This window comes from Crocodylus siamensis, chromosome 1, assembly GCF_052110815.1.
Source record: "Crocodylus siamensis isolate JL-2025a chromosome 1, ASM5211081v1, whole genome shotgun sequence".
Classification (NCBI taxonomy): Eukaryota; Metazoa; Chordata; order Crocodylia; family Crocodylidae; genus Crocodylus; species Crocodylus siamensis.
The window spans coordinates 136,779,704-136,801,641 of NC_143395.1; the positions used below are offsets into that span (position 1 = coordinate 136,779,704).

The 21,938-nt window shown below is 45.2% G+C and overlaps 1 protein-coding gene and 1 pseudogene across 1 annotated transcript in view; one reads left to right on the top strand and one right to left on the bottom strand.

The window, feature by feature from the left end:
• The window catches only part of GALNT2 (polypeptide N-acetylgalactosaminyltransferase 2), a 172,826-nt gene that overhangs the window by 67,024 nt on the left and 83,864 nt on the right, over positions 1 to 21,938 (bottom strand). The window contains exons 2-3 of the mRNA XM_090043827.1: positions 21,134 to 21,227; positions 3,973 to 4,126 (exon numbers count right to left, since the gene is read on the bottom strand). Coding sequence (XP_089899953.1) covers positions 3,973 to 4,126; positions 21,134 to 21,227 — 248 coding nt within the window. The remainder of the gene's footprint in view (positions 1 to 3,972; positions 4,127 to 21,133; positions 21,228 to 21,938) is intronic.
• On the top strand, positions 17,345 to 17,463 carry LOC149873383 (5S ribosomal RNA; annotated as a pseudogene).

Here is a 21,938-nt window from a genome sequence, read left to right on the forward strand (position 1 = left end):
TCACCTTCAATATGCTGATGACTGTGCCATCCTTGCATGCACTCAGGAAAATCTCCAGATAACACCGGATCTCTTTGCAGAAACTTTTCAAACTTTAGTTTTCACGAGGTGAGAGAGGCCCAAATACTCTCTAGCCTGCCCCAGGCCACAAATGTGCGTGCTCCCCAAAATACGATAGAGGGAAAGACCTTGGAAGTAGTCAAGCACTTCACCTACCTCAGTAGCCACCTCTCTACTGAGTTAGCATTGATGAGGAGATCCAGTACAGGATCTGGTGTGCAAGTGCCTCCTTTGGGAAATTACTTTGGCATCTGTTTATTCATTGTAATCTCCACAAAGACACCAAGATCTAGGTCTACAATTCAATCGTCATCCCCACTTTCCTATATGGATGCGACTTGGGTGACCTACTGTCATCATCTCAAGAGCGTGGAGAAGTATCACCAACTATGCCTCCAGAAAATCCTCTGCATTAAATGGGAAGATTACCGCACAAAGGCCAGCTTCCTTGTTGAAGCCATGGTTACCAGCACCGAGTTGGTGATCCTCAAGCTGTGACTTCACTGGACCAGTTATTGTGTGCTGATGCCACAGTCTTGATTCCCAAAACACATGCTCTACTCTCAGTTACAGCCTGAGATCTGACAGTGGCCAGAAGATATGCTACGAGGACACTGATGACATACCTCAAGAAAACTGATGCAGACATCAAGAAGTGGGAAGAGCTGGCTGTCAGCTGACTCCAGTTGCACCGCAAACTCAACCAAGCAGCAGCCTGTTTTGAGGTAAAGCCCTCCAACAAGGAGAGAGGGTGGAGGAAGGAAAAGAAGAATCCCAGTCTACAGCCTACTGCCTTGGAAAAAGACCTGCAATTTCTGCAGACTGGTCTGTGATACAAGGATTGGACTCTTAAATCACCTCAAAACCCATGAATGAGCTGTGGTAGAGATCATCTCTGAATTGAGGGATTGCTGATAATTATAAAACCAACATTATGACATCTGTTGGCAGAACACAGCATTAGATAAGTAGAACTAATCCTACTGCAGCATCATTTGATCCATCTTTCAAACAGTCCCCCAAAAGAGCTTCTTCTGCTTTTTTACAGGTTGAGTTGAAATGTCAAATGGCATTCAATAATCAAAAAACTATCAGTGGAAAGCCAAGAAGTATCAAGCAAACTTTTCTAAAGACAGGCTTAATCTCAATATTGGGACAGATGGCCACTATATTGAAGGTAGCAGAGAAAGGTAAGTCGAATCAGATACACCAGCACTTGGATGACATATATCACACAAATCCAGCCATGTAGGAGGGGTGAAGAAGGGGGGCATAGCTTGCACCCTCCCACCACATGGTGGGGGGGGGGAGGGGTGTTGGTAGGCCCCTACTCAACTGCCACATGGGGCTTGGGAATCTGGCAGTAGTGGAAGGTGGCAGTACTTGAAATCATCAATGTTCCTCTCCCCCACCACCAAATTTCCTGACCTGTGGAAAGCCCCATGGGCCAGATGCCATGGCTTCGCAGGCCAGAAGTTGAGAACCTCCTGATACAGACAGTTGAGGACACTTCTTGATCCAAACAAACACTTACATTGGCTCATTTTGCAAATCACAGGATATTAAAATGGATTAAGATTAAGTACAATTTGGAGGGAAATAAAAGGCAAAGCAATTCAAAGCTGGAACCATATTATCTTATCCTTCTTTCCTAACAGAAAGGGCAAATTGATGACGGGGGAATGGACAGGGAGGGCTATGCTGTTGAATACTTCAGTCCTAAAGCTGGAAATTGATCCACAAATCTGAAAGACTCCCAAAGCTGAAGGAAGTCTACACTGCAAAGGTTAGTTGACTCAGGGCAAGTGTGAAGTATGCAAAGCTCAAATCCTGTCCTGTCCATCTCAAAAAGTGCTACAGCTTTTCCATTTTGGATTATTCTGCCTGATTCATAGTAGGTCTTCTTCATGGCATGGTTAACCCATAATCTTTCCTTAACCTCTGCGATCCACACTGAGAAACCTGTGATCTGAGTTTGGAGGTGCTTTAAGACTACACTAGCTTATCCAGCTGGGAACATAAGTAAAAACTTGCCTGCTCTGTAGCAAGGATGAAGGCAAGACTCGTTTCAGTGTGGAACACCCTCCCAGCCATCTAACTTTTGCCCAAAGAACAGACGTTTTCTTCCATAAATGACTGGATTACTGGGCATCCTTTTAGAACCATGGAACATGCCCCCCGTGTGAAGTGAGTGAGCAAGCAGACCTTTACTATGGCATGCACAACCAGACGTGGTCCTGTCCTGAGTGTCAAGCACCTGGGTGAACCATGCAGTGAAGACGCTGTTAGATGACATGTAGGGTGCAGGCAGACATAATACTTAAAATAGTTTAACTGCTCTTTTAACCACAAGGATCCAGATGTACAAGCCACATTTAGAGAGGCTTAAATCTCCTGGAGCATTTCAAAAGTATATATGGATTATCATGTATTATTTTGAAACAGTCCTTGAACTGGTTCAGCGTTATGCACACAAACCAAGTGTCTGTCTGGTCAGTCCTCCAGGTATCTCACACTACATTGGTCCTTACCTCTTCCCTCCCCATAATGGACTACTCTGGTACACAGCCAGAGCTTTATTACCCAACTTTTATTGCTTGCACTTGACCCAGTCTGTGCCATCCCAGGCTGATTTGTATTGGGGATTGGTCAGGGCAGATGGGGCACCCCTGTTTGGGTTCCCAGGGTGCTGCCCAATGTTTTTGCACCTTTTAAACAACATTTTCCCCCAAGCTGCTTGTGCGTTTCATTCCATTAGTGGCAACTGACCACACTTGGGAGCATCCTGGGCTGATATCGCCTAGGGGTCGGGGTAGCTAATGGGTAGGCAGGGTACCCCTGCTTCTGTATTTGAAGGGTGTTACCCAAGGTCACTGCAACTTTTAAGTAGCATTCTTCCCCAAGCCACTGGTCAGTTTTATTCCATTCCTGACAACTGATTTGGAGACCTTGGGCAGAACCTAGAAGCAGGGGTATCCCCTCTATCTCCTGCCTCAGTCCCTACCTAGTCAGCCTATGATGCCCCAAAGTCTGGTTACAGTTACCACAAATGAAATTAAATTGATAAGCGGCTTGGGGGAAAAAGCTGTTTAAAAACTGAGGACTTTGCACACATCCCAGAATATCCAGCTACCCAGGAAACAAGAAGCAGGGGTCCAGGCACCCTCCAACCTGGCCATCCTTAGGGAAAGTCTTTTTAAGGGAGCCTCAGTAAGAGACCTTGTGCAGCCCCCTGGGAAGGGAGAAACAGGGGTTCAGGTATCCTCCTAACTGGCCAACCCTTCATCCCCAAATCAGCCTGCAATGCACTGAACCCTTGTACACATTAGTGAGAAGAGGTATCAGAAAATTGCAACTGTGGGAACTGACATCTTTCGCTTGCTTGACATCCAGCTAATTAAGAGTTTCCTCGCCTGCTCAGAGAATATTAGGGAAACTGGGGCACAGGCCACTGGGAGGGATGGTGGACTTGGTATTCACTACAGGTCTCTGGTGGCAGTTTGACAGCACTGCAATGCCATGCCTAAAATGTGATTATTCTACTGAGAACTTCTGACAGTGGTATGTGCAGGCACATCTACCAAGATGATTGGGAAGTGGTTCCCAATCAACCGGTAATAGTCTTTGAATACTACCAAGCTTTACATCTGTCCACACCTGCACACACTACAGACTACCTCTGGGACTTACAAGCACCAGCAAAAATGGAACCTGTAATTCAATACACCATTGAATACTTACCTGCCAAAAAGGTCAAAGTGCAAGGTAGAACTCAGCTGGTTAGATGAGAAACTTTCTGTTTTTGCCAGTTTTGGATAAGTCAAGCAAGGAACAGAAGAGTCAAATGCTACTCAAGAGGCACAGATTTGGGAGAACTATTCTAACTCAACTGCTGCTTAATTTGATACTTACTGATCATGCCTGGTATCAGGTATATTTCGGTCCATTCGTAGTTTGTCACTTTCTACTTGATTAAATTTATTCCGAGCGTATGGGTCCTGACCAGATCGAACCATTGTTGCACTAACATAGGCATCTTGATCAAAATCTTGCCATCGAACTTTTCCTGAAGTGAAAGAAAAAACCTGAAGTTAAAATACAATTAACATAGATTTGAAACAGACTTTAGTTCTTAAATGCTGAAATCAAACTGTTTGCTTTAATGGTATAAAAAGTACATAACTTCCTAGTAGCTTATGCTGCAGAGTGATCTACTGTATGCTATCCAATGTATTGGTGCTGGACAAGAATTCAGGTATTCAGACTATAACTCCACTGCAGTATTTGCTAGACCATGCATCAACTCAAGTTAAAAATCTTAACCTAAGTTACCACATGTCCCAATTCACATCTTTAAAAGACAAAAATCTATAAAATTAAGTGGCTGATGATTTAAGCATATATGTATAGGCCAAGAAATGCTTAAAACTGTTTCAGTTTACACTTCAATTAACTTCACACAAATCATTCAGGTTTAATTTTGCATAGTAGCATCTTTTAAGAAAGAATCTGAATTTCTGTATTCCAGATGCCTGTTCCTTTGGCAGCAAGGGTAGAAGTAAGTTTTTATACGACAAAAGCATTATTTTAGTAAGACCTAGAAAATATTGCCAAAAGGTAGTGCTACTTGATCACTTTGTTATGGAGGACATGAAGTAGTTGAAACAATTTATACTGTTTAGGTTCCAAGCCAGTAGTTAAACTCTTTTCTTTAGTAATTGCATTAAACCATTCAACCATTGGTAACAGTTCTCTTCATCCAAAGAAAAGGACAGTGTTCTTCCTAACAGAAGGAGGTTATTTCAGAATACAATACTGAAGACTAAGCCTACATGACAAAAAGTTTCTCACCTCAGGAAAGAAAACACTCCATACAAGCAAGCACATACCTCTCCTGTCACCTCAGTGGGAAACCTAGTGCACCCTCCAGAGGTCTACCATATGGACATACGCAAACCTGACATTTTGGTAATGGTTTGCCTTCTGGCAGCCAAGAGGAAATGCTCTATGAAAGGGTGTGCCTGAACTCCTAGGTAACCTACAAAAATTGCGATTTTGAGGATTTTTGTGAAATCTGGCATTGCCCGTGAAATCTGAGAGGAGGAAAAAAAAAGGGAAAAAAAAAAAAAGAAAAACACTTATGGAAAATAAAATGCTGGCTCCCCAGAGGAAGTCAGCAATCCTTAGGGCGCTGCGGCAGCCCACTAAGGCAGGAAAGAGAGGAGGGGAGGGCTGCCCACTTGAAGATGGCTGCAAGGGCTGCCTGTCATGTGGTCCCATCCCTCTGCCCCAATTGGCAATGAGGGGCAGGGGCATATGACAGGCAGCCCTCACAGCCAATCAGCGGTGAGGGGTGGGGCTACTGAAGTTAGAGACATGTGGGGCCAGTCATGCCTTGCCTGCAAAATGGCTATTGGGCCTGTGTTGTGCCCATGAAGTGGGGAGGCACCTTGAATTCGGTAGGTTCCTACTCATAGGTGATTCGTCAACTTTCGCAACCATAGGATCCAATGGATCTCCTACTTTCTGCTCCCCTACCTCCTGCTCAATACTCAAGTGGTCAGGGCATTTACCCAGAAAGCACCTCTATACTAGGCTTCCCTCACCCTGACGGGCTTGATCCCACCTCCCAGTTCCCAAGAAAAACTGCTGTGGGCTGGGCAGACCAGAACCCAGCTGGGCCATTTCAAATAAATAAATAACTATGTAAAATTATGGTCCATCTTCTAATTCTCTTGGTCCCATGAATCTCATGTTTTTGGACTAGCTTTAATAGGTGAGATAGAGTACCCTCAAGCCCTGCCCAGCCTAGTCCATAGCCTGGTGACCAGACACTTCCCTGGGAAGTGCAGGATGTTGGCTTGGATCCACCCCTCACCCACAGACTGAGGAAGTCCTACAATGCATTTTCTAAAACTTTAACAACTAAGCTACTGGACAAAAAGGCAAGTGGTCCTACTACCCCTATTCCTCTCAATTTAAATAACTTAACACTTAGAGAAAGACATGATGCAAAAATAAACACATTAACCATTTTCCAGGGGTCTCAGCAGGGTGGAATAGGATTATACTTACACTGGAAACAGATGTTGCCTTTGTGTCATCATAGACATTATGGCAAAAGCAAAGCAAGCAGACATCCACACAACAGATGTCAAAAATTGTGTTCGTGACAATAGGCGGTATAAATTTGTGATGCTTTTTGCAACAGACAACTAGGTACTCCTGGGACTTCAGGGGGCCTATCCTGTGCACTCCAAGAATCCCCCTGTAGGACTGGGCCCCTGAAGCCCCCAGAGCACCTGCCTGGGTTTCCTCGTGTGCATGACAAAAGAATTCCTTGGCTTGTGTGTGGCGTGGCACTGCCATGCCCTGAGCTAGGACAATGGGCAACATTTGTATTCCTTAATGAGGCAGATCAGCTGTGCTAGGTTACATCCTGCTCCAAAGACTACATCTGTTTATAACCTCAGTGACTGAGATGCCTGAAAGCCCCATAAGTACCACTCAAATGTCAGAAATGGAACAAAATCTGGGTCCAAAAGTTTTGCTTTCATCTAGGAAAAAATATAAAAAGATGTCCATAGCACAGATTAATTTAGAATTAAGAGCTATATGACTATTGACAAGAAACCCACTTCAAAACTGTAGAGGATTAAAAAACTTCAAAACCACTGGAGCCCAAATACTGCATTTTCCAACAACTAAGTACTGTTCTCTCCCCACAGCAAAGTGGAAGTGCTCATGGAACTACATTAAACAAGTGGCACAAAATAAGGCATTATGTCATTAAACACGTAATGAAGAGAGAGAAAAAATGACCTCTTCATGGGGGAAGGGAGAGGTCACTGTTTTATGGACAAAATGTTCATAAGAAGAGTGATGTTTCACAATGAGATTTCAAAAGCAACAAGGTATTTTGAACAAGTTCAGTAAGTGGCAGATTACCAGAGATACTGGCATTTTCTTGGAACACTGCATGTAGCCCAACTAAAGCTTTTAGGTGAGTAATGTGTCTAACTTCAGATACTTTACGCACATCCTGCTGCTTTGTATCAAAAAGGTGTGCGATTATAAGAGCTATCCATTAGAATTTTTAAAACGCACAAGTCAGAAGTTGGTCAGACATTTCAAGCATCCCTTTGCTACTGCTGCCAACTAGCACAGCATGCCAACTGAGTTACGGCTGGTTAATGACATTACAGCTAAGTAGAATTTCACTTCAAATGTATTTGAACTTCTGCTGGGAAATAACAGAATCTGATGCCAAGGTGATGATTATGTTACAAAACCAGATTGAAGCAGCTGTCTTCTAGTTACTAAAAAAGAAAATGAGCAAGTTGAGATTCTCTACAATCTCAGAGAAGCCCAAGGCACTGACCTGTGAAATCAGCTCTGACCAAGGCTACAAGATTGCTTATAATACTGGTAAAAGGCACATGAGCCATGACAAAAGTGTTTTAGAACTCACTGATATCTGGTTGAGCTGCAAATACCACAGCAATGACACATGGATCTGTAATTTGGATTACAATTTTAAGAGCTATCCAATCACTTCTAACTGAATACCTACTGATACAAAATGAGTTACCCATACAAAAGATTAAGAAAGTGTGGCTACGTCTACACGAGATGCTCACTGTGCAGTAGCATCGCCAGGCACGAACTGTGATACGATGCTACTGCACAGTACTCATGAACTACTGCACAGTCATTAGTACTTGGTTATGCAAGTACTAGATGACTGCTACAAGACTCAAAACATCTTTGCACATGATTGTTTGCAATTATGTATAGCTGTGACTTGGAACAAGTTGTTGCTTGCATCAAATCACTCTACACTTTATACATTTGACAGTTTTTAGTACATACTATAGTATGAATTTTCCAAATGTTAATTTTTATGGGTTAAAAAAAAGTTGTTAAAACACCACTCTGATAATGGACCAATCCTTCTTGCAAATCTCAGCTTTAGAGACCTGAGGCCACAACTACAGTATGTATTTGCACAATATACTGATTTAGAAAGAGCAGGAAAGAGTACAAATGTTCTCACTACAGCAGCCAATAATAATAAGTACCATATTTACCCGAATCCAAGATTATAGGCAGTCCTCGACTCGCAATGTTTCAAGTTACATTTCGCACTTACAACATTTATAAATTGACAACATTTCAACTTTGAAGTCAGTTTTGACTTTACAACGCTTGATCTGATGCCATGTTTTGCCAATGAATATGGTCACTGCATTGCCCATCTCCCTGGAAAACATCTGTCCACGCTTCCTTGGATGTTTTCTTTAAGAAAGCAGCCAGAACTCCAGAAAAACCTGTAGCCAAGACTCCTGAGAAGACTCCAGCCAAGAGCCCTTCAAAAGTCCAGCAAAGCCACCTCAGAGAAGTCCTTCCAAATCAATGTGATTGCTAATTACAATATAAATACATTAATGTAGCTATATTACTCATCTATAATTGATTGAGTACAAAATTCTGGATTATTTTTGGTGACAATAGGGTATCAGACAATCCCACATTTATAACATTGTTTCCTATGGGAAAAAAATCAGTGCCAAGTTACAACATTTCTACTTAAGACGCAGTTTTCAAGAACCAATTGTGTTATAAATCCGAGGACTGCCTGTACTTCAAAATTACCATATTTACTTGATTCTAGGGAGAGGTTTTTTTCCTCCCTTCCTATATCATGAGGGGAAAAAACCTTTTTCTTAGAAACAAGTACAAGAGCAGTGCAGGGTGCAGGTAGCTGCTATGGCTTAGGTTCCAGGCCCTACCTGGGGTCAGGGCCATAGCCACAGCTGCTACATGCTCCCCACCCCACCTTACTTCTGCACCCAGACATCTCCCTTCTGCAGTCTCTTCCCCTATTCTCCTCTGCTCGTGCAGATTCTGCTCCCCCACCTGCCCCTTCACCCATGCTCCATCCTGGTAGCCCTGTCCATGCTGCAGCCTGGGGCACTGAGTACAGCCCCAGCCCAGGCCCGCAGCAGCAGCCCACAAGGCTACTATAGGGGCTGGGCTGGAGCCATGCTTAGTGCCCCGGGCTAGAAAGGGGACAGAGCTTGCCAGCGCAAAACAAGCAGGAGGGAGCACGGAGCAGGGGCTGGAGAAAGAGCAAAGGCTAGGGGAAGGGAGAAACCAGGGGATCTGGGGGGGAAGGGGCAAGCAGAGGCAGCAGGCAGAGGGAGGGGGCAAGCTGCTTGACCCACCACTGCCTGTCCTCCTGTAGTGATGGGGGGGGATGAATTAAATGATGACCCTCCAATAATTAGATTGCGTGTGGAAAAGTATAACAAATTTATAAAGTTTCCCACAGAATCATATTGTACAGGGGTTGCCTTAAAATTAAGGGTCATTTTAGATCAGGGCAAAGGGTCACTTACTGAGTTTTGGCAAGGTGTCAAGGGCTGCATGGGTAGCTCTGCCCCTTCACAGGTGTCCCACCCCCTGGTCCCCATCTTGTGACTGGAAGACCCCCCACAATCCCTGACCTTTGCCACCAGAAGCCTCGCCCCATGTCCCCAGAAGTACTTCTTTCAGGAAGGGGTTTTGCTGTCTCAGAACCAGCAAAATATCAAATTATATTCTAAAAATTGAATATCTACAACATTGATTAATTTGATTTCAAAAAATATTTTTGTCCCGATATACATGCGTTCGTGTAGTGTACACAGAAGTGATAGTATAATTGCTTAAAATGAAGTCTTACTTTTGTATTTTACAGGGAGTGGGTATAGGTTTGGGGAGGGGGGCTGTGGGTGTGTGGGGCATGTGGATAGGTGTGGGGGATATGTGGAGGGTGGGTGTCTGGGGTGTGTGAGGGTCTGTGTATATAGCAGTGCAAGGGGGGGCAGGACTCAGCATGTGTATGGTAGGGTGTGTGTGTGGGACTCGCCCTACGAACACACACACACTCTCCCATTCCTGGCCCTAGGGTACCAGCATAGGCTCCACATGGTGCAGGAGCAGCTGGCAGGCAGGCAGGGAAGCCACAAAAGCAGCAGCCGGGGGGGGGGCAGGGGTGAGAGAGAGGAAGGGGGACAGAGCATGAGCAGACCTGCAGAGCCCAGCAACAGCTGGGTGGGAGCATGAGGCTGTGCCGGTGTCCTGGGGCTAGTGCAGGCAGGAGCACGGGGCCTGGGCTGGCAGAGATTTATGGACCCGGGCTGGACTACACCAGCAGGAAGAGGGGAGAGCCAGCTCAGCTCCAGAGCCCCTGCTGGCCTGGGCCCCACTGGTGCTGGCCCCAGGATACTGGGGCTGGCCCCACACTCCCACCTAGCTATCACTGCATGCCAGCTTGCTCCCACTCCCTCCTCCCCACACCTGTGGCCACTTTCACCATTTCCCTGCCTGTCCTCTGGCCGCTCCTGCACCACATGGCTCCCGACTGCATGGCCGGACAGCAGGACTCAGCAGGAGCTAGCCCAGCACGAGGACTAGGATGATCCCCATGGCCCCCCCTTGTCTCCCTCCCCCAACTCTTACTTGAATTTCCCTTCAGTGCAGGGAGACAGGAACAGCTCCAGGGGCCCAGGCCACAAGACTCCGCTAGGCAGAGGTTTTGGGGGGGGGGGGGGGTAGGGGAAGTGGAAGGAGTTGAAGGAAGTAGGGCTGAGCGGGCCTGGCCATTGGGTACAGCTGGCTTCCCCTGGGTCATACTGCCCCTGGCCCCTGTCATCTTTGATAGGCAGCCAGGAGCAGATAAATACTATTTTTAAAAAGTTTTTAGGAGCCCCACGGACTGGATAGAATGGCCTGACGGGCCAGATTTTACCCACTGCTGTCTTAGATCCAAGTAATGCAGTAACATTATGCTCCAATAATTAGATTCTATAGATGCCCCCACCCCTTGCCTCCCAATACCAGTGCCCCCTTGCTACCTGTCCCTCCTCCTCTTCTCTGTCACTTAGCCTATGCAGCAGCTGCAACTCCAGCCCAGGACATAGAGCACACTGTGGCCAAAGTGGCAGCCCCAGGCAAGCAGCAACAATGAATTGGTCTAGCCTCATCCTAACAGGTAGAAGTAGCACCAGCCCTGGTCCCAGGCCTGGCAGCAGCAACTCTCACCTTAGCTGCAGACAGTAACAGCAACTCTTGCCCTGGCCCTGGCCAAGTAGCAGCAACAAACAGGAGCAACTCTGACCCCAGCCCTGACTCTGGCCTTGCCAAGACTAGGCTTCCCTCTCCACCTCTACCCCATGCTGAATTAAAAAAAAAAAGTCTGTCTTGGATTCAGGTAAACAAAGTAGAATTCTACTGTGGACAGATTATAAGGTTATAAGTTACAACAGCAAGAATGAACTACTATAAATTTTAAAAGCAAGAGACTGTAAGGCTACTTAGCAAAACTAAGGATATTGTCTCTGCTTGCTGCTGCAGAAAGGCTCGTGTTTCAAAAACATAACTTGCTAATTAGGTTTAAAGATAAAGGCTGATCAACAGATCCTTTTTCAGTAACCGAACATGCTTTTTTTTTTTTTTTTTTTTTTTTTACACTATTTAATTTATGCATGCATAATTGCAGACTTCAGTTTTGAAAATTATTGCTGGGCAGTTTCCAGTGGCCTACACAGCCTTCCAATTAGATGGCGCTGGTGCCCCTTATTTCCAAATGACAAACTAAGCAGATAAATACCAGAGCAGATAAGTAATTTATTTAAATTGGACACTGTTTAAAAATAAACCTTTACAGAACTTAGTTTGAAATGATGACAACCTAGATTAGTGTAATTTTAGGCCTTAATGATAAATAATTTAAACAAGAAGTACATGTTTGCTGCCAACATTTTAATTTAAGTCAAACTGGTGAACTGGTATAAAATTCCTGGCTAAACACATGAAACCAAAGTTGGAAGCAATAAACTACCTTTTCACAGAAAGAGCCTTGCTTGCAGGTTCAGAGAAGATATTTTCTTCATTCAAGTGTCTTCAACTAGTCCAATTTGACCACTACCTCATTCAAAAGTTCAGAAATTAACGGGGGGAGCTAAAAATGAAAAAGCCTGGTTTCATCATCCGATCTATGAATAAAAATGAAATGCAAGAGGCTGAGATCTATTAGGAAGGACATGGCAACCAGAGACGGTCAAAGCTGGTATTTCCTTTTTTCTTTTTTTTTTTTTTTAAAACAGTAATTCTTCAGGCAAAACATTTTGTTACTCCTTTTTCTTTGCATAGCCAACATATTACATTTTAAATCCTCTGTGCATTTTATTGAATATCCATCCATTTGAAGTCAAATAGAGCATGACAAATCACAAGTGCAAATAATCAATTAGTAAATGGAACATGAACAAGTTTAACAAAAAAGTGTAATAATTAAGAAAAATCAGTAAGTGAACATTAAACTATGCAACAGCTTAAACATGTGCATCTCAATGACCACAAAACCCCCATGAAGACTGTTTAAGTACAAATCAACATGTTCTAATTATTGCCAGCCAATGTTTATCTATTTTCTTTTAGGAAAAAAGAACTAAAAATACAAAATAAGGTTAAAATCAATTGTTTAAACAGCAGTATGCTTGCCAACTCAAATCAGATTAAAACAGAGAACCAAATTGCTTTAACAAATATCTATTAAGGTAGAGTGATATAAAACAAATAGGGGTGCACTGATAGAGATTTCTGGGGGCCCAATGCCAATAGCCAATTTTTAAGGAGGCATATCAGCTGATACCTATCCGATTTCCAATATGCAGCTCTTCGGCTTCAAAAGCTATGCCCAGCTGGTAAGTCTGATGTGGTGGGAGGGGGCAGATCAAGGCCTGTGCTGCGAAGGAGGGACTGGGAATACTGCTGGGACTGACCTGCCAAGGTGGGAAGGGGCGTGGCACAGAGTCGTAAACAGCTCATCTGGGGGGGTGGGGGGCCCTGGCCCCTTCACTGCTGTCCACCCTGAGGCACGTAAGCCAAGCAAAATGCCTTTGAGTATCACACTCTGGCACTCATGCTGGAGGTTGCCTACCCATTTTAAACATGCCAGAGGCTGATCTCCCCCGGATCAGTGTGGCGTGGGCTGGGGCTGGGACGGAGGCACAACTCATCTGGATGGGGCATGGTAAGGGAGAGAGGGGCAGCTCCCACCACTGCGCATAGCTTGTCCAGTGCTCGTCTGGCAGTTCCCACCACTTGCCTGGAAGAGCATGGGGGGGGGGGGACGTGCCCCCCAGATCTGCCTGACTGGGAAGAGCCTGGCCCCAGCCCATGCAGAATCTATACTCCGCAGCTGGAAGCTTTTGCCTCTGCCTTGCCCTGTCATAGCTCCTAGCTGCTCAGCCCTGTTGCAGCTCCTTGCATCTAGAAGAGCTGAGCCATGCCTGTCGCAGCGGGGGTGATCCACAGGAAGGGCCCAGCTTGCCTCCAGAGTTGCTGCTGCCCCCTAGGAGTGGGAAGTACCTCATCCAGCCCTGCTTTGCACACCAGCCTGACTGACCCAGCCCTTAGAGCCAAACCTTATTCCAAAGTTATGGATCCAGCTTGCTGACTTCCCTTACTGACATTGTTCTAACACAGAGGTCAGCAACATTTTTGGGCAGAGCGCCAAAAACACCCACGACCTTGACTTATATGATGTTGGTGTGCCAGGGACAAGATGGTGGTGGGGGAGCCATGAGGGGTGCAATCCTTGTTGTGGCAGTGCAGCCCTGGCCCCTTCACTGCTGTCCACCCTGAGGCATGTATGCCAAGCAAAATGCCTTTGAGTATCACACTCTGGCACTCAAGCTGAAGGTTGTCTACCCATTTTAAAACATGCCAGAGGCTATTCACTTTGGAGACGGTGCTGCAGATATTGGTATGGCCTGGTGTGAGATTTACACCCTCTCCTTTCGAGGGCCAGCAAGAGGTCACCAGACACCACCAGAACTGCGACGCTTTCCAAGGCTCGGACCCCTCTCTCAGGGCAAACCCATTCCAGGGCACCCTGCCCTTCACAAAAAAAAACAAAAACCCAAACGCTTCCTGGGGCTCCTGCTGGCTTCCCCAGGATTGGTTTCATAACCACACTGGACGCCTTGTGGTGCCCTTGTGGTCCACTACTCCAGATTTAGGAATCTGAACCTGACTCCCTTTTGATCAGCTGAGGGCAACAGAAGCCATCACCCACCGCTTCGGAACGGCACTTGCCTATTTCTTTGGACTGACTGATCCATGCTCAACTGCTGTTCACATCGAACCCTTCTCCACTTCGGCCTTCAAAGTTCTTGTTTGAATATTTGTTGCTAGCACCAAGAGCTGCACCTATGGCTGCTCTATGCAGGCCCATGCCCTGGGCTTCATGCCCACTGCAGAGGCCCTCCAACTCATTGTGGCTTACCCCTGTGGCTCACTGCCACTGATGCCTGGGTATGGGCCCAATTCTTCAGCACCATCCATTTTCAGGGCTAATTGCTTTGGCAGGTGAGTTGTTACAAACCTTACTGCAGTGGTTCTCAACCTTTTTTTGTATCAAGACTCATTTGTAAACAGTGGCCAGTCCCAACCCCATGCCCCTCACTCCTGACCTGCTGCCCCCCACACTCAGGCCTCAGCCCCCAATGTATGGGGCAGGGGTGTGGTGGCAGAGTAGGGGGTGCTACTATGCAGAGCTACCCGCCTCACTGTGCCAGGCCCAAAACCTTACTTCAGAAGCCTCCCTTGGGGAGCCTAGAGCCAGCTGTTCTGCTTCCTGAAGAACACCCGCAAGCCTGTGGTAACGCTGCCACCACCCAGGCCCTAGTTTCTGGCAGGGCTCTCTGCAGTCTGGGGCAAAGAGACCTTGCCAACCTTGGGGGTGCTTTACCCATAGTAATATTGCTGGGTGTTTCTTTCAGCCCGAAGCATCCCTAGATAGCATCAGGAAAAACTGAAGAATAGAAAGAAAAAATCTTCACTTGCCAGGCAAGGAGTGGAAGGCCTTCCCCCTCAGCAGCCCAACATAGCAGGTTGTAACCCAACACTCTATATTGAACTGGAGCCGGGGGCGGGGAAGAGGGAGGGAAGAGTAGAACAAGTATGTCAGTACACTTTGAGCAAACAAAAGCAACAGAAGTCATTACAGATACTGGATATGGTAACACTTAAGATGCAACTGGCCTAAACCTAATTCCTCTCCTGGCTGGTTTCCAGATTTCTACTTACAGAAAATCACCAAGCACCAGCCTGGTGTGCTTGCTTGAAGTTTTTCAAAGTGCCCACCAGAAGGAAAAGAGCACTCCCCTTTCCCCCTAGGAATTTTATCTGGCCAGGTTCCATGATTGACCAGCCTGAACCAAGAAGAAAGCAAGGAAAGAGAAAGGGGTCACCTGACCTGACCTAAAAGTGAGGGTCAGAGAGAGGGGGAGGGATTTCTTCACACGGGGGTGGGTGTGTGGGGCATGGAGGTCCCCCCCAAGCAGCCCCTTGCAGGCTGGAACGCTGCCAGCCTGCAAGAGAAAAGCCATGGTTTCTCACATTTTTTTCCTTTAAAGGAGAATCTATTTTTAAATTGTTCGTAACCTTTTCATGTACTCTTGTGACCCCACTTTTGGGTCCACAGGTTAAGAAATGCTGCTCTAGTGGATTTTAACTTCCATGGCCACTGTCCTGCTGTTGGCATCAGGCACCTTAACCTGGTATTAGGTTCATCCCATAATACCAGTTCTGCTTACCAGAAGTAGCCGACTAGGTCAGGGATGGACAACATACAGCCTGCAGGCTGGATCCAACATGCCAATTGACTGGATCCAGCCTGAAGGCAGGTGCCCTCTAATTGATTGCATCTGGCCCAGCTGCCCCCATGGTGCTCTGCCTGGGGCCAAGCCTTGCGTGCTCCTGCCTGGGGCAGTCTGCACCATGCTCCTGCCCACACCCTCCCCATGCCCACCAGACAGTACACACAGTTTCCCCAACAGTGCTGCTCCCAGTGTGGCTGCAGCTACTTGGGTACAGTACTGCTCAGCTGCCCCTCCCTCCAGCAGCTCCTCCTTCTTCAGCTCCTGTTGTGCCACTCCAGGCAGCAGAAAACATGGGGAAGCCATGATGACACGTGCTGGGCAAGGGAGGAGCTGCAGCTGGGCAACTCTCACCCTAGTGCACAGGACTGTAGCACCAGGCCACCTTCCATCCACCTGGCACAATGAGCAGGCACCTGAAGGCAGCTGAGTGGGTGAAAGGCAGCTAGGAGCTGGAGCCCCATTTGCTAGGGCAGGAGCCACCCAGCTACAGCTCCCTACAGCCTGGATAGGCACATGTCCCCGCAGCCTCCCCATACTGCCTGGAGCAGTGCAGCGGGGGCAGAAGGACGAGTTGCTGGAGGTGGGGGGAGCGGAGCAGTACCCAAGTGGCTGCAGCCACACTAGAAGCAGCTCTGCTGGGAAGTTGTGCACACTGACCAGGGTGGGAGCAGTTCTGCCTGGTAAGCACAGGGAGGGTGCAGGTAGGAATGTGCCATAGGCTGTTGTGGGGGCAGCTGCTGGTCAGAATGTGCGGGGGGTGGGGGCCTGACCACATCTGCATCCCAACTCAGGCAAGCTCTGTTGCACACCCCCCCGATCCCCGATGGCTCCCAGAACCTAGCATGTGGGCAGCCCCCACTCCCACCACACACAATATGAGAATAAGACTAAGACTATTTTAAGCCAATATGCAATTGCCTCTATATACACACTAAGGACAAATGACTAATAGTACTTAACACCTATAGGAGCTAGACAGCACCACCCCCCAGCTCAGGGCTTCCCAATGAGCCTAAGGGAAGGTCTCAGAGGTTCCTTGGTCTCAATGCACAACCAGCACAAAGGACCATCAGTACTACCTCCAGCCCAGAGGGCTTGACAGATGGTCCCTGCCAGCCAGTCCCAGCTAGGGTTTGCCAACTTTATACCACATGGCTTAAGGCCCATGCCATTAGCCTGAGCAGAACAGCCCACCACAGCCCCCCTGCCCCCCTTCAGCCACTTGTAATATTCCCTGTAGCCATACCTATGGCTAGCTGCAAAAACTATCTGACAGCCAAGAATTTTTTTGCCATACATACTCCTGTCACTGGCAAGGCACCAGGGGGCTAGGGAACAGCTCCCCGGCCAGCCATACGGAGCCCAGACTAGCAAGCTACGCCTTGCGTCAGCATCCCAGCAGGAACCACAAGGAGACACTGGGCTCAAAACCTGCTGTGGCCTTTAACTGGATCTCTAAGGGGTACTCCCCTTAAGAGTCATATAAAGAGAGTGAACTACACCCCTCATTTACCCATGCTACACTGGTTGTTTTCTCTTGATCTGACCTCAAAAGTGGGCACCCTAGTACCTATGGCCAGACCAGACTGAATTGACTTGATCCCATCTGATCTCAAAAGCAAAGTAGTCCTGGGCCTAGTTAATACTTGGATGGGAGACCACCTGGGAATCCTGGGTGGCATAGGCAGCCCCAGCCTTTCGCTTGGATGTGCAGAGGACAGCATTGTTTTCTTAGTTTAACTCATTTCATTTTACTTTACTTCACTGTTTATATTCTCCTCCTAGCCAGGTACAGCTAGCAGGGCTGGGGAGGAGTGCAATACAGCATGGGAGAAGGATCAGACCCAGAGGTCAGGTGTTGCCTGGCCTGCCAGCAGCCCAGCCCCCAGGGGTGGGACGGGCTGGCTCTGAAGAAAAAAAAAAAAAAAAGACTGGGGGAGAAGGGGCAGTGGTGCGAATGCAAATGTGGGGGACGGAAAAGAAATGATCCTCAGATTGAGTTAAACCCAACTAAACTTCTAGAAAGAGTTGATTGTGCAGAATAAATTCACTGGGATACAAGCAACAGAGAACACAAAGCCTGGCTCTAAAGCCAGCCACAGGACTGGCAGAGTGGCATCATGGAATGGGGAAGAGGAGAGATCTAGTGAGAAGCCAGGTAGCAGCAGAAGCAGCAGCCTATGCAGGAAATGGAAAAAGAATAGGAAGCAAACTACTAAGAAAAGCCTCTCCTAAGCAGCTTCTTGTGGAGACCAGACACTAGCACTTTTAGCATACCCCTACTCCTAAACACAGCTCAAAAACTGTAGGATATCTACAACATATATCATTTTGATTTATTCAGATATCAACTGCAACTGCATAAATTATCAAACAAAGAAGCATGGGGGAGAGATAATTCATCGTTTCAGGTGTGCAACACCATTATTTAAATCCTCCCTAAAGCACTGTTTAAATTTGGTCTGGTAAACCTATACTGAAAATAGATCCATGGGAGGAAGCTTTAAAAGTATCTTATTAAAAAGGTAAGGCTGCTAGATTAATTTTAACCTCTGTTCACCTCAGCCTTATTTTCATAAGTACTTCATAAAAATTGTAACAGCAAGTTCAAACGTATAGTTAATTGCTCCTTTATTCAACAGGGGAACAGAAATGTTTTAATGAAGTCTGATCACCTGTTGTTACTTTAATACAATTAAAGATATTTTAAAACACATGAGCTGGAAATGACTAATTCAAAGAGTTAACAATAAATCCTCTCCAGTTTCCCATCAGGACAAGGGTTCAAAGTTTTGCTTTAGCTCTGCAAAAGCAGACACCACTAGTTAGTTATGTAATACAAGGCATATAGAGCTCTTCAGTATACAAGGTATTTAGTAAGACCATCAAATATTGGCTAAATATACACAGCTCTCTGAACAGAAGGTAAAATGTCAGTCTACATTTAACAATTAAACGGCTTGGATGAATACTGACTCCAAATTCTACTTATTATAGTATAGGAACACTGACTTCAGTCAACAATTCCTTACTTTTCCTTGATCTGGAAATATGGCACTGCACAAAGCTGAAACAAACTGCATTTCTCAACTTTCCACCAAAATAGAAGGAAAGGAATGCTACAACAAAGAAGAAGAAAAGAAGGAAAAAAGCCAAAAGACCTAAAGCTTAACCACTTGTCTGGAAAACATTCACAATGCTTGCAGTGAGAGAAATTAAAAGCTCCCAGTCTTGGGAGGTTCAAAAAACAAAAACAAAACAAACAAAAAACAAAACAAAACAAAAAAACCACACACACAACCCCTCCCAACCCACCATAATCCATGAGCATCCAAATTAAAAGTGCCCAAACTAGCAAAGATTTAACGAGTCTGCCACAGTATAATCTTTGAATTTTCTGACCACATTTCCAGAAACTACGCAGCAGCATGCCGATTCTTCCCAGCTAAATCAAGGATTATAGATAAGAATTTGATCAACAGACAAAACAAAGAGAAAAAAAAGTCTCTCCACTTCTGCCCTTTCTGGCATTTTTCTCACTCCTTGTTCCAATCCTTCCAGCATCTAAACTCTTCCCTTTCATCCGTATGACAACCCCAAACCTTCCTTCTGAGAATTTTCCTCTACCCTTGCTAGCACCTATGCTTTTTTACCCTACAAACCATCAAAAAGTAAGGTCCTTCTTGGAAGGACAGCCAGGAGGACTTTTTTTGGCACAGGACTGCTATACTACAAGAACCAAATCTTGGCTAGGCCATGGGTAACAATACCACGTAATGCACTGGGGCACCATCAAGATTTGCTCTCCCTATCCACCCCAGTTTCAGCTTTTTAAATTCGCTATCACTGCAAGCAACATCAGGTCTTGCAGGCATAGTGCTTGCAAGCCATGGATGGGAAATCACTGCCATGAAACTGTTGTCTAACAAGTCTCAAATATTAAGAGCAACAACTAAAAGTTACAAGAAAAGGCCAAATTGTACAGATAAAAGTGAGGGCTATTATATTGTCAAAGAGGTCTGGTTAAGGAAAGAAACAAATGCGAATTGCTTGAATCCAAACTAACTGAAACACAAGGCTTGCCTACAAGGTTCACACACACACATACACGCTTACTGGCCTTCCATCTGTATTGTACAACATATTTGATAAAAAATACATATGCATAGCCATAATTCTGTTTTTGTATGGAAGGTGGCTAAGACAAGGTAGGCCAAACACTGTAGGGGTACACTTTGAATTCAAACAGATAATGTTTTACCAGATTCCTGCCCCTCTCCCTCCACCCTCCCCCCAAAAAATTAAAAAGCAGCCTACCAAGTTAAAAAAGGGGGGTCTGCTTCAAGTAAAGAAGAAAGTTTTCCTTTGTTATTCTTTTTCCTCCCCCTTCCCAATATCTTCTGTGCCATTCTAGATGCTTAATTTGCAACTTTTCACCAAAATTAATATCTGGAGTAGTATGGTCAGTCAATGAGTGAAACATACTCTGAAATCATCCAATAAAAAGAAAAAAAGTCATTCCTTTTGCAAGACAGTTGGCCTTTAAATAGACTGACTGTACTTAAGTCAAGTTGAATTAAGTGATTGCTTTTATTCATTCCTTGGTACAGTCATTCTGTCTATACCCATTTATTAGCACTGATCTGAAAAACCAGTTTTATACCAGGAGTCTCAGGAAGAGAATAATCATATTGGTAAATATAATACAAGCTAGCTGCACAGCCAATTTATATTTTCCTAGCTCATCACCAGGGCATTAGCCAAATACCTTAAACCAAAATGCTGTACTCTGCCCCATTTATGTGACATGCTAGAGAACACAGAATGAGCAGAAAGATAGAGAAAGGTCCATTTGGCTTGAAGCTGACACATTAGCCTGGCAAGGCTGTAGAAGAGTAGAAAAACACCACATCCATCACAAAAGCCAATGTTATTTCAAAGTGAAGGCAAAGAAGCCCCTTTTGCTTGAAGGTTTAATACCAGACTTACCAGTTAAGCACCGTAATCCATATCAAATGCTCTACCCACATGGCAAACCCAGTGGAGAGAACTGGAGCACCTCTTATATGACTGCTTTCAGCAACTGAATGCGCCCAAGGGGAGTAGCTTACAGCATGGGCTGGTAGAGATCAAATGCAGGTAGGATTTTAGAGCAAAAATCTTATCCAAAAATAAATAAATAAATAATAAATAGAATTTAGAATAATAAACAATTCAGAAAACTGAAGCTTTCCAAACAACAGCACATCCATGTTTCTCATCATTCTGTTACTTCCCCAGTAAAATGTTATCAGCATCAGAATAAATTCACAGCCCCTGCTTTTTGTCACAAATGACAACAAAGATTATTGCAATACCTGGAGGTAGCGTCTCCATACTTTGTGCTTTGTCCTCCCCATTGTTACTTCGTGAGTCTTTTCTTTTTGGTGAATTAATGTCATTTGGGTCCTCCTGAGGGGGCAGAAAAAGAAAGTATTTTCTTAAAGCCACTTCTTAAAGCAACATAATTAATTGGTATTTCATTTTCTGCATTTTCAAAGTGGACAGCAACAGCATGGTCTCTAAATCATGTTAAGGATGTAAAAAAATGGGAAAGGTTGCTTTTGGATATAAGCAAAAGGAATGGATTTCTTTCCCTATTTTTACAAAAACAAACTACGGAGACAAATGCTTCATTTAAGCAGCAAATACCTTCTTACTTGGAAAAAAGCCCTTCCCTGTTTTCAAAGAGCAAGTATATTAGAAAATATACACAGTTTGTTTCTATGAAAAAAGGAAAAGAACAAACAAAACAAAACCTCAACTAAGCAGGCTGTGCAAAGAGATTTTCCTATTTAGACAATCTCCCTCTGCCTCATAGCTGCTATTCAACATTGCTAAGTTACTTATCAGCTTTCATTGTCATTTTGGTAAATGGTTTTCTAAACACAAAACTTCTGAAAAGTACATGACAAACAGCCATTTAGAGGCATCCTTTACAGAGGAATCCAAGCTAGCAGCAGATTTTCAAATAAAATATCCATTAGACCTTATGACTGTAGTTCTAGATATACACACTGATATAGTAAAGAGCAAGTGTCAGTATGCTTTTCCCCTTAAATTTCAGTAAAGGTACTTTACGAATATAGAAAGACAATTTCACTAAGAGCTCCATTTTCCTTT